At 36.3% G+C, this 14,588-nt stretch overlaps 1 protein-coding gene across 2 annotated transcripts in view; it reads left to right on the top strand.

The window, feature by feature from the left end:
• The window catches only part of VMP1 (vacuole membrane protein 1), a 132,496-nt gene that overhangs the window by 52,828 nt on the left and 65,080 nt on the right, over window positions 1-14,588 (top strand). For both annotated transcript variants that reach the window (XM_060080659.1, XM_060080658.1), the window contains exon 6: window positions 4,749-4,916. In XM_060080659.1, coding sequence (XP_059936642.1) covers window positions 4,749-4,916 — 168 coding nt within the window. The remainder of the gene's footprint in view (window positions 1-4,748; window positions 4,917-14,588) is intronic.

Genomic DNA, 14,588 nt, shown 5'->3' with positions numbered 1-14,588 from the left:
ACCAGTCACTTCATGATATGAGGCAGAAAGCCCTCAGCCACAGGCCAGACTCTCTAGCCCATACATATCAATACTTGCATACTCCCATGAGAGCTGGAACGGCCTGCTCAGTACACTGTGTTCTTTTTATGTTTTATAGTGGATCTTTCCAGGTAGACTTTGCAGCTTATACTGTAGCTGTTTGTCTTTATCCCTCATTTCTTCATTTAGTATGGTTTAAATGTGATTCTTTCATATTTGATACATTGTAGTAGGAATTGTAGGTTTAGAAAACAGACTTCAAAGGTAGTTTGAATATGTGTAACTTTTAAAATTCTCTTAATCAAAATGATTGTTTTTTAGTTTTTGTGTTTGGATTTTTCATGTAAACTAATATTTATCTCAGTCAATTCTGTTATATTTAGGAACCATTAACCTATAATGTTGAAAAGAACTTGTGAGGTTTCCTATCAGTTAACACAGTCTAAACTAAAATGTCAAGGTACAGGTTAAATGGGCTCTTGAGAATGAACAAAGGACAAGAAGCTGAGTTATTCATGTTCATTTTGTCTGGGAACCACCCCATCTGCCTCTAAGGCTAAGTAATCATGACCTATTAGTGTGGTTATGGAAAGTATATATCAGTTTAACTGTGTGAACCATCCTTTCTTTAGGGAAAATATTCTCATCAGATTGCTGAAAATTTCCCTTTTTAGAACATTTAAAATTAAAACTATGAATCAGTCTTTTATCTTGTTGGATAACCTGTTTAATCTGTTGGGGTGCATATTTTATTTTTGTTTCTGGAATAGAAATGTAGGTTTTTCCTTCCTATATAATCCCAGAAATCTTATTTTAGTGTCTAGGATGGTTCAATTTTTGTTCACCTAGGGTTCATTTCTAGAGGACAGTTGTAGGGATATCATGGACAGACTCTTGAATTTCTTTTGTTTTGCCTAGTAGTATCACATTTCTCTTTTGTGTTTTCAAACAGTAAATGTGGAAGTTACAGGGGTTTATTTAAAAATTTTGTTTATTTTCTTTATTTTTTTTGGTTGTGATGGGTCTTAGTTGTGGCATGCAGGATCTTCATTGAGGCACACGGGATCTTTCGTTGCGGCATGTGGGCTTCTCTCTAGTTGTGGCACATGGGCTCCAGGGCACGTGGGCTCTGTAGTTGTGGCGCGCAGGCTTCAGAGCACATGGGCGCTGTAATTTTGCGGCAGGTGGACTCTCTCATTGAGGCACACAAGCTCAGTAGTTGTGGTGTGTGGGCTTAGTTGCTCCGCAGCATGTGGGATCTTAGTTCCCTGACCAGAGATCGAACCCGTATCCCCTGCATTGGAAGGCAGATTCTTTACCACTGGCTGCCAGGGAAGTCCGCCCCCCCTTTTTTTAATTGCATCTGATGTTAGCTATAAGTAGGTGTACAGTGAGAAATTTTCCACTAATTATTTAGTTACTCCGAATTCTACAAACTTTAAACTTGGTTTGTGTGTGTGTGTGTGTGTGTGTGTGTGTGTGTGTGTGCAGGATCACAAAATAATTCTTTTTTCTTTAACTGAAATCTCTTGTGCACATAATATTCAAAGAAACAGTTGTAGATTTCATGGTTAATCACAACTTTTCAAAAAAAGAAGTTCCTTTTTTAGAGATTCTATAATAATTTTTTAAACTTATTATCACTATTTATTGATTTCTGTGAATTAAAATTCAAGCAAAAGATGAACAGACTAAAAATTCACATAGTTTTTTTTTTGTTTTTTGTTTTTGGTCCAGAAGAAAACGTTATAGTTAATTGAGTCAGTGCTTAGTGTAGGATTTCATTTTTTAGATTTTTATTTGAACACAAAATGCAACTGTATTTACGGAGAAATGTAGCTTAGATTTATGAATGTCTTTCTTTTTCATATTAACATGCAACAGAAAAATTTGTTTAATGTCACCTTTTATCTAGATAGCAGTAGGAGTTCTTTAATGTTTTATTTCCATCACTACATCTTATGCACTTTGTCTTTGGGCCACAAATTCTTTCACCATGTGGTTTAAAAAGACCTTCTTATGGGCTTCCCTGGTGGCGCAGTCGTTGAGAGTCCGCCTGCCAATGCAGGGGACACAGGTTCGTGCCCCAGTCCGGGAAAATCCCACAGATCCCACATGCCGCGGAGCGGCTGGGCCCGTGAGCCGTGGCCACTGAGCCTGCACGTCTGGAGCCTGTGCTCCGCAATGGGAGAGACCACAACAGTGAGAGGCCCGTGTACCGCAAAAAAAAAAAAAAAAAAAAAAAAAAAAGACTTTCTTATATCCAAAGATCACTTACTGTATGTGTATATATATACATACATATGTATGTGTGTGTGTATATAATTTTATTCTACAAATACAGTACTTTTGTTCATAACAGCTAATGGCTAATACTTTTTGAGGGCTTATTATATGCCCAACACTGTTCTAAGCCTAGTACTTTATATGTGTGTTACAGTAGCATGTTAAGAATATCCAACTTCTAGAGCTTACACTTAATGAGAACTTTGGAAATTAGCAATAGATTTTATTGACATCTTGATTATGTTAGGGGTTTTTGAATTTTGGAGCTAGATAAAAACATAAGATGAATCTAATTCTTTTGCCTTACAGAAGAGTAGCTTGAGGTCCAGAAAGGTTAAGTGACTTGCCTGAGTTCGCTTATTTTCTGACACCTAATAGCCTATTAGAACCTAACCTATTTGAAACTATAAAGGAGCTTGTTTAAAACATACAGGTTGGGGGGTTTCCCTGGTGGCACAGTGGTTAAGAATCTGTCTGCCAATGCAGGGGACACAGGTTCGAGCCCTGGTCTGGGAAGATCCCACGTGCTGCAGAGCAACTAAGCCCATGTGCCGCAACTACTGAGCCTGTGCTCTAGAGCCCACAAGCCCACGTGCTGCAACTACTGAAGCCTGCGTGCCTAGAGCCCATGCTCCACAACAAGACAAGCCACCTCAATGAGAAGTCCGCACTCCACAACGAAGAGTAGCCCCTGCTCGCCGCTACTAGAGAAAGCCTGCACTCAGCAACAAAGACCCAATGCAACCAAAAATAAAAATAAATAAATTTTTTAAAAAATCAATTAGTTAAAATAAATAAATACATAAAACATACAGGTTGGGAATTCCCTGGTGGTCCAGTGGTAAAGAATCCGCCTTAAAATGCAGGGATACAGGTTTGATTCCTGGTCGGGGAACTGGGCTTCCACATGCTTCAGGGCAACTAAGTCTGCACGCCACAACTACTAAAGCTCGCATGCCTCAACTAGAGAGCCTGTGTGCCCGCAAACTACAGAGCCCACATGCTCTGGAGCCCGCGTGCCACAACTACAGAGCCCAGGCACCCTGAAGCCTGTGCGCCACAACTAGAGAAGCCTGCGTGCCACAACGAAAGATCCTGAAAGATCCTGCATGCCTCAACGAAGATCCTGCGTGCCGCAACTAAAACTCAATGCAGCCTAAAATAAAACAAATAATAAATAAATCTTAAAAAAAAAATAAAGTAAAATAAAACGTACAGGTTCCCGTGTCCACCTATTGAATCAACTTATGCTTAGGGGACCCTGAAATTTATATTTTTAACAAAGTCCATAGTTGATTCTTATGCAGACACCTCGTCTTGGCATACATGTTAATTTGGGAACAGCTGTGTTTAAACCTTTATCACACATCTAAATGTTAATTCATTTTAATCTATATGATTATTATTAATTTGTAATATTTCAAAATAAAGGTACAAAGCAGCCCAAAAGCTTCCATAGAAAAAATTAATTTAAAAGAAAAACTAACTGATACTCGTTCCACAGTTTTATTTTTGTTTTAGGATGTCAGTGGGAAAGATAAGTGAGGTAATTACTTCATCAACTATTTTTTTTGAAGTATAGTTAATTTACAATGTTGTGTTAGTTTCAAGTGTATAGCAGAATGATTCAGTTATATATGTATGTGTATGTGTATATATATATATATATATATATATACTTTTTCAGATTCTCTTCCATTTTAAGTCATTGCAAGATACTTAGTAGAGTTCCCTGTGCAATACAGTAGGTCCTTGGTTACCAGTTTTATATGTAGTAGTGTGTATCTGCTAATCCCAAACTTCTAATTTCCCACCCCCACCCCCACTGTCCCCTTTGGTAACCATAAGTTTGTTTTCTATGTCTGCATCAACTGTTTTTTAAGTAAGGACAAAATATAGTATTCTCAAATTATGCCTAAAGGAATAGGGGCACAGGAGGTTTTTATCACAGGGGATGGCATTCTTACAGATGAGATATGTGGATAAATAAAATAAGAATCAAGACAGAAATCATATGGTTTCCAGGGTCTAGTGTTGGGGGAAGGAGATTGACTACAAAAGGACACAAGGGAACTTTTTGCAGTGACAGGACTATTCTGTATCTCTATCTTGATAGGTTATGGTTATACGACTGAATATAATTGTCAAAGCTTATTGAACTAGTGACCTAAAAAAATGGCTCTTACTATATGTAAATTATACCTCAGTAAATTTGAAATTGGTTTTTAAGAAAGCAAACCACGAAGAGATTCTGGAAAGGATTATTTTTTCAAATTATCAGTTGCATCTTGAAATATTTAGTTAGGTAGATTCTTGTTCTTTAAAAGCTAACATTTTTCTATTAATATAGAGTGATTAAGGTACCATTAAAATAACATGTCTATTAATAATTGCTTTCTCTTTAATATTTCTCATCAGAGATTTCTCATATTTTTTTGTAGGGTCCACATATAGCTTCAGTTACATTAGCTGCTTATGAATGCAATTCAGTTAATTTCCCTGAACCACCCTATCCTGATCAGATTATTTGTCCAGATGAAGAGGGCACTGAAGGAACCATTTCTTTATGGAGCATCATCTCAAAAGTTAGGATTGAGGCCTGCATGTGGGTAAGATGTCCGTTTTCATATTTGTCTAAAATTAACCTCACTGTCTTGATTCTTTGTACCTTACTGAAATTGAAGCCAGACATATACCAAGTCAGTAGATAATTAATTCATAAAGTTACCAGCTACCTAGCTTCCATGTAAAAGAAACCTTTAGAGCTTCTCCTGTTCATGAATAACATTCAAAAGGAAGGCAGGAAACCTTAGGTACCAGGAAACATTGATACCAAGTAGACAATAGCAGGGAAAAGGAGTATAGATGGTGCAACTATACTACTTTGTAAAGTTTTACTAACGTTTATAAAACTTGATAAACACATAGCAAATGGTTATATTATCAGTCCAAATTAGGTAAGTATTATATGTCTCTCTCCTAGATTTAAATACTCTCTGTGTTTATTCTTAGAAGACTCATTTCATTTTCTGAGTTGTTGTAATACTAAAGTAAGGTCAGACATTTCTTAATAAACTAAGCTTTACTGTATTGGAGGTATCAGACTATATGGTGACCTTACTTTCAGAAGTTCCAATTATTCTTTTTATGGCTTGCTTAATATATTTTGGGACATTTTGGACTACATGATCAATGGTAGATGTATTTTAATCTGCATATCCACACAAAGCATTTTTTATATGCTTAAATTCATTCACATGTATATCATTGAGGAATAGTTTATTTGCTAAAGACTTCCGACTACCATTTGAATTCTTTTTTAATTCATCATTTGGAATCATTAAGTTTTCTGTTCCCTGTAACTTTTTTTCCCCTAACAGTTTCTTATAAAATGAAAAATGTGGAGCACATCACTTAAAACTCTTAATTAAAATGAACGTGGGTAGAATGCCCACAGAAGAGGCAGAGTTTTCAAGCACATTCGAGCGTTTATGTCGTGTTTTAAAAGAATTAAAAGGGAAATGCCATATATTGAATTGGTTGAATATGAAAGACAGGAAGAATTGTCATATTTCCTGTTACTCTTTTATAAATGCTGGAAACAAATTCATTATACTAGTTGCACATGTATTATAAACTTTACCACATTAGTCTTTTTTTTTTAACATCTTTATTGGAGTATAATTGCTTTACAATGGTGTGTTAGTTTCTGCTTTACACATTTGTCTTTTGATGAAAAGCTATTCATAAGATAACTAGATACTCAGAACATGCTAGAAAAGGAGTATGTATATAGGCTTCAATTTTCTGTTGTTCTTTTGTTCTTTCAAAAATGATTTACGTGGCTAGATTAACACTAATGCCAACAAAGAAAAATTTTCATCCCAGCTGGCAGTGATAACTGCCTCTTCCGAAGTGCATACTGTCTGAAGCACTCATTTGGCCTGGCTCCATGCATGCCTCAAATTAGTTAAATTGGCTGGTGTAGTGGCTTACTTCCCCAAATAAATTTTAAGCTCCTCAAAAAATTCAGACTGTACCTTAAATTTATTACTCACAGCAATCAGCATTAGGCTTTGCTCATAGTTCAAGAATACCAATAAATACTGATTGTCTGAATGTTTGTTCTTCATATTCCCTTCTTTGAAACTGTCTTTTGTTATGTAAAAAAGGTAGCACATATCAAGTTATGCTTAAATTGGTTCCTTTTGTTACAGTTCTTTCATCAGAGGGTGCTGGGAAAACTGAATATCCACATGCAAAAGAGAGAGGTTGGATCCTTACCTTACACCATATGTAAAAATTAACTCAAAATTCATCAAAGACCTAAACTTAAGAGTTAAAAACTATAAGACACTTAGAAGAAAATATAGAAACAAATCTGCCTGGTGATTTGGCAGTGGTTCTTAAATAAGACATCTAAAGCAGAGGCAACAAAAGAAAAAAATAGATAAATTGAACTTAGCTAAAATTAAAACTTCTTGTACATCAAAGGACACACTATCAAGAGAGTTAAAAGACAACCCACAAAAAGGGAGAAAATGTTTAAAAGTCATATATCAGATAAGGGTTTAATATTCAGTATGTTTAAAGAACTATACAACTCAACAACAAAAAGACAAACAACCCAATTTAAAAATAGGCAAAGGATTTGAATAAACATTTCTCCAAGGAAGACATACAAATGGCCAATAAGTGCACAGAAAGATTCTCAATATCATTAATCATTGGGGAAATGCGAATCCAAACCAGAAGGAAATACCTCTTCACACAGATTAGGATGGCTATTATTTTTTTAGAAAATGAAAAATAGTAAGTGTTGGTGAAGATGTGGAGAAATTGGAACCCTCATAGATTGCTGGTGGGAATGTAAAGTGATTTAGCTGCTGTGGAAAAGAGTTTGGTGGTTTCTCAAAAATGTAAGCATAGATTTACTATGTGACCCTCCTCTAATTCCATTCCTACATAAATACCCAAAAGAACTGAAAACTGGGACCCTAATATGCACAGAAACTTGTAGTTCATTGTTCAGCAACATTATTCACATTATCAGAAAGGTGGAAACAATCCAAGTGTCTCTTAACAGATAAATGGATAAACAAAGAGTAGTATATACACATAATAGAGTACTATTCAGCCATAAAAAGGAATGAAGTTCTTATACATGCTGCAATATAGATGAACCTAGAAAACATTATGGTAAATGAAATAAGCCAGACATAGAAAGACAGATATTGTATGATTCCACTTATGTGAGCTATCTAGACAATTCAAATTCATAGAGACAAAAAGTAGGTTTGAGGTTACCAGGGTTGTGGGGAATGAGAAGTTAATGCTTAATGCGTATACAGTTTCCATTTGGGTGAAGAAAAATATTAAAAATATAATGATGATGGTTGCACAACATTGTGAATACAGTTAATGCCACTAAGTCTTATATTTAAAAATGGTTAACTGGGGGCTTCCCTGGTGGCGCAGTGGTTGAGAGTCTGCCTGCCGATGCATGGGACACGGGTTCATGCCCTGGTCCGGGAAGATCCCGCATGCCGTGGAGCAGCTAGGACCGTGAGCCATGGCCGCTGAGCCTGCGCGTCTGGAGCCTGTGCTCCGCAATGGGAGAGGCCACAGCAGTGAGAGGCCCGCGTACCGCAAAAAAAATAAAAAAATAAATGGTTAACTGGGATACACTCATAAAAAGTCAATACTGGGACTTCCCTGGTGGTCCAGCAGTTAAGACTCCACTGCGTTCCCAATGCAGGGAGCCCGGGTTCGATCCCTGGTCTGGGAACTAGATCCCGCACACCACAACTAAAGACCCGGCACAGCCAAATAAATAAATAAATGTTAAAAAAAAAAAAAAGTCAATACTACTAAAGTTGAGAAATGTTGATTTAGAGTGTATTGGCCTTGATTCTTATATTTTACCCTTTCATAAAATTGATCACATTTGTGTTCACATCCATTTTTTTTTTTTCAGGGGAATGTCTTGCTTGATTAAAAACTGTTATGTTATTTAAAATTTTTACCTAATTTGTACTTTGCAAAGTAAAATATCTTTACAGACTTCACTATCATTATAAATATAGTAAATCAGTAAAATCAGTAAAATGCATAGTACCTCCAATTATAAGATAAAGATCAGGGTCAACCTCAGTTTCAACTTGTTCATGTAAGTCTTTGGAGCCCATTAAAATGAATTGTTTGGTGTTGCTGATAAGTAGGTTACCTTTTTTCAGTTTGTATCTTTTTCATCTTTCACAATTTGACTATATCACTAGTGAGTGTAAGGCTTCACAAATTTTCTTTGCAGTTATAAATTCCAATAATAGTTATTAAGCCTCCAAGCATTGGAGATTCAGACTGAGCAAAACTTAGCAGTCTCTACCCTCATGGAGCTTTACATTCTAGTGAGGGAAATAATTATGAAAAAATGTATATATAAGTATTGTCGAAAATTATATATATAAATATTTAAACAAATTGAGATAAGTGCTATGAAGGAGAAATTTATTGCATAACACAAAAATGTTTTCCTAGTCTGTGATTCAGGGAAGATTTCCTTGAAATAGCAGTGTTTCAATGGATATCTGAGGATAATAAGGAATACAGTGAGGAGGCAGGATGGTGGCAGGACAGAGGAGAGGAAGCATGTATGATGACTTTCAGATAGAGAACATCACCTTTTTTTTTTTTTAACATCTTTATTGGAGTATAATTGCTTTACAATGGTGTGTTAGTTTCTGCTTCATAACAAAGTGAATCAGTTAGACATATACATCTGTCCCCATATCTCTTCCCTCTTGCATCTCCCTCCTTCCCACCCTCCCTATCCCACACCTCTACATGGTTACAAAGCACTGAGCTGATCTACCTGTGCTATGCGGCTGCTTCCCACTAGCTATCTATTTTAATGTAGTGTATATATGTCCATGCCACTCTCTCACTTTGTCCCAGCTTCCCCTTCCCCTTCCCCGTATCCTCAAGTCCATTCTCTAGTAGGTCTGCATCTTTATTCCCATCTTGCCCCTAGGTTCTTCTGACCTTTTTTTTTTAGATTCCATATATATGTGTTAGCATACGGTATTTGTTTTTCTCTTTCTGACTTACTTCACTCTGTATGACAGTCTGTAGGTCCATCCACCTCACTACAAATAACTCAGTTTCATTCCTTTTTATGGCTGAGTGATATTCCATTGTATATATGTACCACATCTTCTTTATCCATTCATCTGTCGATGGACACTTAGGTTGTTTCCATCTCCTGGCTATTGTAAATAGAGCTGCAGTGAACATTGTGGCACATGACTCTTTTTGAATTGTGGTTTTCTCAGGGTAAATGCCCAGTAGTGGGATTGCTGGGTCGTATAGTAGTTCTATTTTTAGTTTTCTAAGGAAACTCCATACTGTTCTCCATAGTGGCTGTATCAATTTACATTCCCACCAAGAGTGCGAGACGGTTCCCTTTTCTCCACACCCTCTCCAGCAATTATTGTTTGTAGATTTTTTGATGATGGCCATTCTGACCAGTGTGAGATGATACCTCATTGTAGTTTTGATTTGCATTTCTCTAATGATTAATGATGTTGAGCATTCTTTCATCTGTTTGTTGGCAATCTGTATATCTTCTTTGGAGAAATGTATATTTAGGTCTTCTGCCCAGTTTTGGACTGGGTTGTTTGTTTTTTTTGATATTGAGTTGCATGAGCTGCTTGTAAATTTTGGAGATTAATCCTTAGTCAGTTGCTTCATTTGCAAATATTTTCTCCCATTCTGAGGGTTGTCTTTGACTTTTCGTCTTGCTTTTGCTTTCCCTTGCTGTGCAAAAGCTTTTAAGTTTCATTAGGTTCCATTTGTTTATTTTTGTTTTTATTTCCATTTCTCTAGGAGGTGGGTCAAAAAGGATCTTGCTGTGATTTATGTCATAGAGTGTTCTGCCTGTGTTTTCCTCTAAGAGTTTGATAGTGTCCGGTCTTACATTTAGGTCTTTAATCCATTTTGAGTTTATTTTTGTGTATGGTGTTAGGGAATGATCTAATCTCATACTTTTACATGTCCCTGTCCAGTTTTCCGATCACCACTTATTGAAGAGGCTGTCCTTTCTCCACTGTACATTCCTGCCTCCTTTATCAAAGATAAGGTGACCATATGTGTGTGGGTTTATCTCTGGGCTTTCTATCCTGTTCCATTGATCTATCTTTCTGTTTTTTTGCCAGTACCATACTGTCTTGATTACTGTAGTTTTGTAGTATAGTCTGAAGTCAGGGAGTCTGATTCCTCCAGCTCCGCTTTTCGTTCTCAAGATTGCTTTGGCTATTCGGGGTCTTTTGTGTTTCCATACAAATTGTGAAATTTTTTGTTCTAGTTCGTGAAAAATGCCATTGGTAGCTTGATTAGGATTGAATTGAATCTGTAGATTGCTTTGGGTAGTAGAGTCCTTTTCACAATGTTGATTCTCCAATCTAAGAACATGGTATATCTCTCCATCTATTTATATCATCTTTAATTTCTTTCATCAGTGTCTTATGATTTTCTGATACAGGTCTTTTGTCTCCTTAGGTAGGTTTATTCCTAGATATTTTATTCTTTTTGTAGCAATGGTAAATGGAAGTGTTTTCTTAATTTCATTTCAGATTTTTCATCATTAGTGTATAGGAATGCAAGAGATTTCTGTGCATTAATTTTGTATCCTGCTACTTTACCAAATTCATTGATTAGCTCTGGTAGTTTTCTGGTAGTATCTTTAGGATTCTCTACATATAGTATCATGTCATCTGCAAACAGTGACAGCTTTACTTCCTTTTTTCCGATTTAGATTCCTTTTATTTCTTTTTCTTCTCTGATTGCTGTGGATAAAACTTCTCAAACTATGTTGAATAATAGTGGTGAGAGTGGGCAACCTTGTCTTGTTCCTGATCTTAGTGGAAATGGTTTCAGTTTTTTACCACTGAGGACGATGTTGGCTGTGGGTTTGTCATATATGGCCTTTATTATGTTGAGGATTGTTCCCTCTATGCTTACTTTCTGGAGGGTTTTTATCATAAATAGGTGTTGAATTTTGTCAGAAGCTTTCTCTGCATCTATTGAGATGATCATATGATTTTTCTCCCTCAATTTGTTGATACAGTGTATCACATTGATTGATTTGCATGTATTGAAGAATCCTTGCATTCCTGGGATAAACCCCACTTGATCATAGTGTATGATCCTTTTAATGTGCTGTTGGATTCTGTTTGCTAGTATTTTGTTGAGGATTATTTGCACCTATGTTCATCAGTGATATTGGCCTGTAGTTTTCTTTCTTTGTGACATCCTTGTCTGGTTTTGGTATCAGGGTGATGGTGGCCTCGTAGAATGAGTTTGGGAGTGTTCCTCCCTCTGCTGTATTTTGGAAGAGCTTGAGAAGGATAGGTGTTAGCTCTTCTCTAAATGTTTGATAGAATTCGCCTGTGAAGCCATCTGGTCCTGGGCTTTTGTTTGTTGCAAGATTTTTAATCACAGTTTCAATTTCAGTGCTTGTGATTGGTCTCTTCATATTTTCTATTTCTTCCTGCTTCAGTCTCGGCAGGTTGTGCATTTCTAAGGATTTGTCCATTTCTTCCAGGTTGTCCATTTTATTGGCATATAGTTGCTTGTAGTAATCTCTCATGATCCTCTGTATTTCTGCAGTGTCAGTTGTTACTTCTCCTTTTTCATTTCTAATTCTATTGATTTGAGTCTTCTCCCTTTTTTTCTTCATGAGTCTGGCTAATGGTTTATCAATTTTGTTTATCTTCTCAAAGAACCAGCTTTTAGTTTTACTGATCTTTGCTATTGTTTCCTTCATTTCTTTTTCATTTCTCGTCTGATCTTTGATTTCTTTCCTTCTAACTTTGGGGTTTTCTTTGTTCTTCTTTCTCTAATTGCTTTAGGTGTAAGGTTAGGTTGTTTATATGAGATGTTTCTTGTTTCTTAAGGTAGGATTGTATTGCTATAAACTTCCCTCTTAGAACTGCTTTTGCTGCATCTGTAGGTTTTGGATCATTGTGTTTTCATTGTCATTTGTTTCTAGGTATTTTTTGATTTCCTTTTTATTTCTTCAGTGATCTCTTGGTTATTAAGTAGTGTGTTGTTTAGCCTCCATGTGTTTTTGTATTTCTTACAGATTTTTTCCTGTAATTGACATCTAGTCTCATAGCGTGGTCGGAAAAGATACATGATATGATTTCAATTTTCTTAAATTTACCAAGGTTTGATTTGTGACCCAAGATATGATCTATCCTGGAGAATGTTCCATGAGCACTTTAGAAGAATGTGTATTCTGTTGTTTTTGGATGGAATGTCCTATAAATATCAATTAAGTCCATCTTGTTTAGTGTATCATTTAAAGCTTGTGTTTCCTTATTTATTTTCATTTTGGATGATCTGTCCATTGGTGGAAGGGGGGTGTTAAATTCCCCTACTATGATTGTGTTACTGTTGATTTCCCCTTTTATGGCTGTTAGTATTTGCCTTATGTATTGAGGTGCTCCTATGTTGGGTGCATAAATATTTACAATTGTTATATCTTCTTCTTGGATTGATCCCTTGATCATTATGTAGTGTCCTTCTTTGTCTCTTGTAATAGTCTTTGTTTTAAAAGTCTATTTTGTCTGATATGAGAATTGCTCCTCCAGCTTTCTTTTGATTTCCGTTTGCATGGAATATCTTTTTCCATCCCCTCACTTTCAGTCTGTATGTGTCCCTAGGTCTTAAGTGAGTCTCTTATAGACAATATATATACAGGTCTTTTTTTTGTATCCATTCAGCCAATCTATGTCTTTTGGTTGGAGCATTTAATCCATTTACATTTAAGGTAATTATCGATATGTATGTTCCTATTCCCATTTTCTTAATTGTTTTGGGTTTATTATTGTAGGTCTTTTCCTTCTTTTGTGTTTCCTGCTCAGAGAAGTTCCTTTAGCATTTGTTGTAAAGCTGGTTTGGTGGTGCTGAGTTCTCTTAGCTTTTGCTTGTCTGTAAAGGTTTTAATTTCTCTGTTAAATCTGAATGAGATCCTTGCTGGGCAGAGTAATCTTGGTTGTAGGTTTTTCCCTTTCATCACTTTAAATATGTCCTGCCACTCCCTTCAGCTTGCAGAGTTTCTGCTGAAAGATCAGCTGTTAACCTAATGGGGATTTCCTTATGTGTTATTTGTTGTTTTTCCCTTGCTGCTTTTAATATTTGTTCTTTGTATTTGATTTGTGATAGTTTGCTTAATATGTGTCTTGGCCTGTTTCTCCTTGGATTTATCCTTGGACTCTCTGCACTTCCTGGACTTGATTAACTACTTCCTTTCCCATATTAGGGAAATTTTCAACTATAGTCTCTTCAGATATTTTCTCAGTCCCTTTCTTTTTCTCTTCTTCTTCTGGGATCCCTGTAATTCGAATGTTGGTGCGTTTAATGTTGTCCCAGAGGTCTCTGAGACTGTCCTCAATTCTTTTCATTCTTTTTTCTTTATTCTGCTCTGCAGTAGTTATTTCCACTGTTTTATCTTCCAGGTCACTTATCCGTTCTTCTGCCTCAGTTATTCCGCTATTGATCCCTTGTAGAGAATTTTTAATTTCATTTATTGTGTTGTTAATCACTGTTTGTTCTTTAGTTCTTCTAGTTCCTTGTTAAATGTTTCTTGTATTTTCTCCATTCTACTTCCAAGATTTTGCATTTTTACTATCATTATTCTGAATTGTTTTTCAGGTAGACTGCCTATTTCCTCTTCATTTGTTAGGTCTCGTGGGTTTTTAGAACATCACCTTTTAAGCTCATTTCTTTTCTTTTTTTTTTTAAGACTTATTTTATTATTTATTTATTTTATTTATTTTTGGCTGTGTTCGTTCTTAGTTGCGGCATGCGGGATCTTTTGTTGAGGTATGCAGGCTCTTCGTTGCGGTACATGGACTTCTCTCTAGTTGTGGCATGTGGGTTTTCTCTTCTCTGGTTGTGGCGTGCACGCTCCAGGGCATGTGGGATCTGCAGTTGTGGCTTGTTGGTTCCTGAGCACATGGGCTGTGTAGTTGAGGCTCGCGAGCTCATTAGTTGTGACGCACAGGCTTAGTTTCCCCTCAACATGTGGGATCTTAGTTCCCTGACCAGGGATCGAACCCGTGTCTCCTGCATTATAAGGCAGATTCTTTTCCACTGGACTACCAGGGAAGTCCCTAAACTCAATTATTTGTTAAGTTCATGGTTTTGTTTTTTGGGAGTTTTTTTCCTATTGTGGTAAAATGTACATAACATAGTTTACCGTTTAACCATTTTTAAGT

The sequence above is a fragment of the Mesoplodon densirostris genome, chromosome 18, assembly GCF_025265405.1.
Source record: "Mesoplodon densirostris isolate mMesDen1 chromosome 18, mMesDen1 primary haplotype, whole genome shotgun sequence".
In the NCBI taxonomy this organism is placed as follows: domain Eukaryota; kingdom Metazoa; phylum Chordata; class Mammalia; order Artiodactyla; family Ziphiidae; genus Mesoplodon; species Mesoplodon densirostris.
The sequence above is the reverse complement of the archived record's forward strand: the minus strand, read 5'-3'. Positions and strand labels throughout refer to the sequence as shown.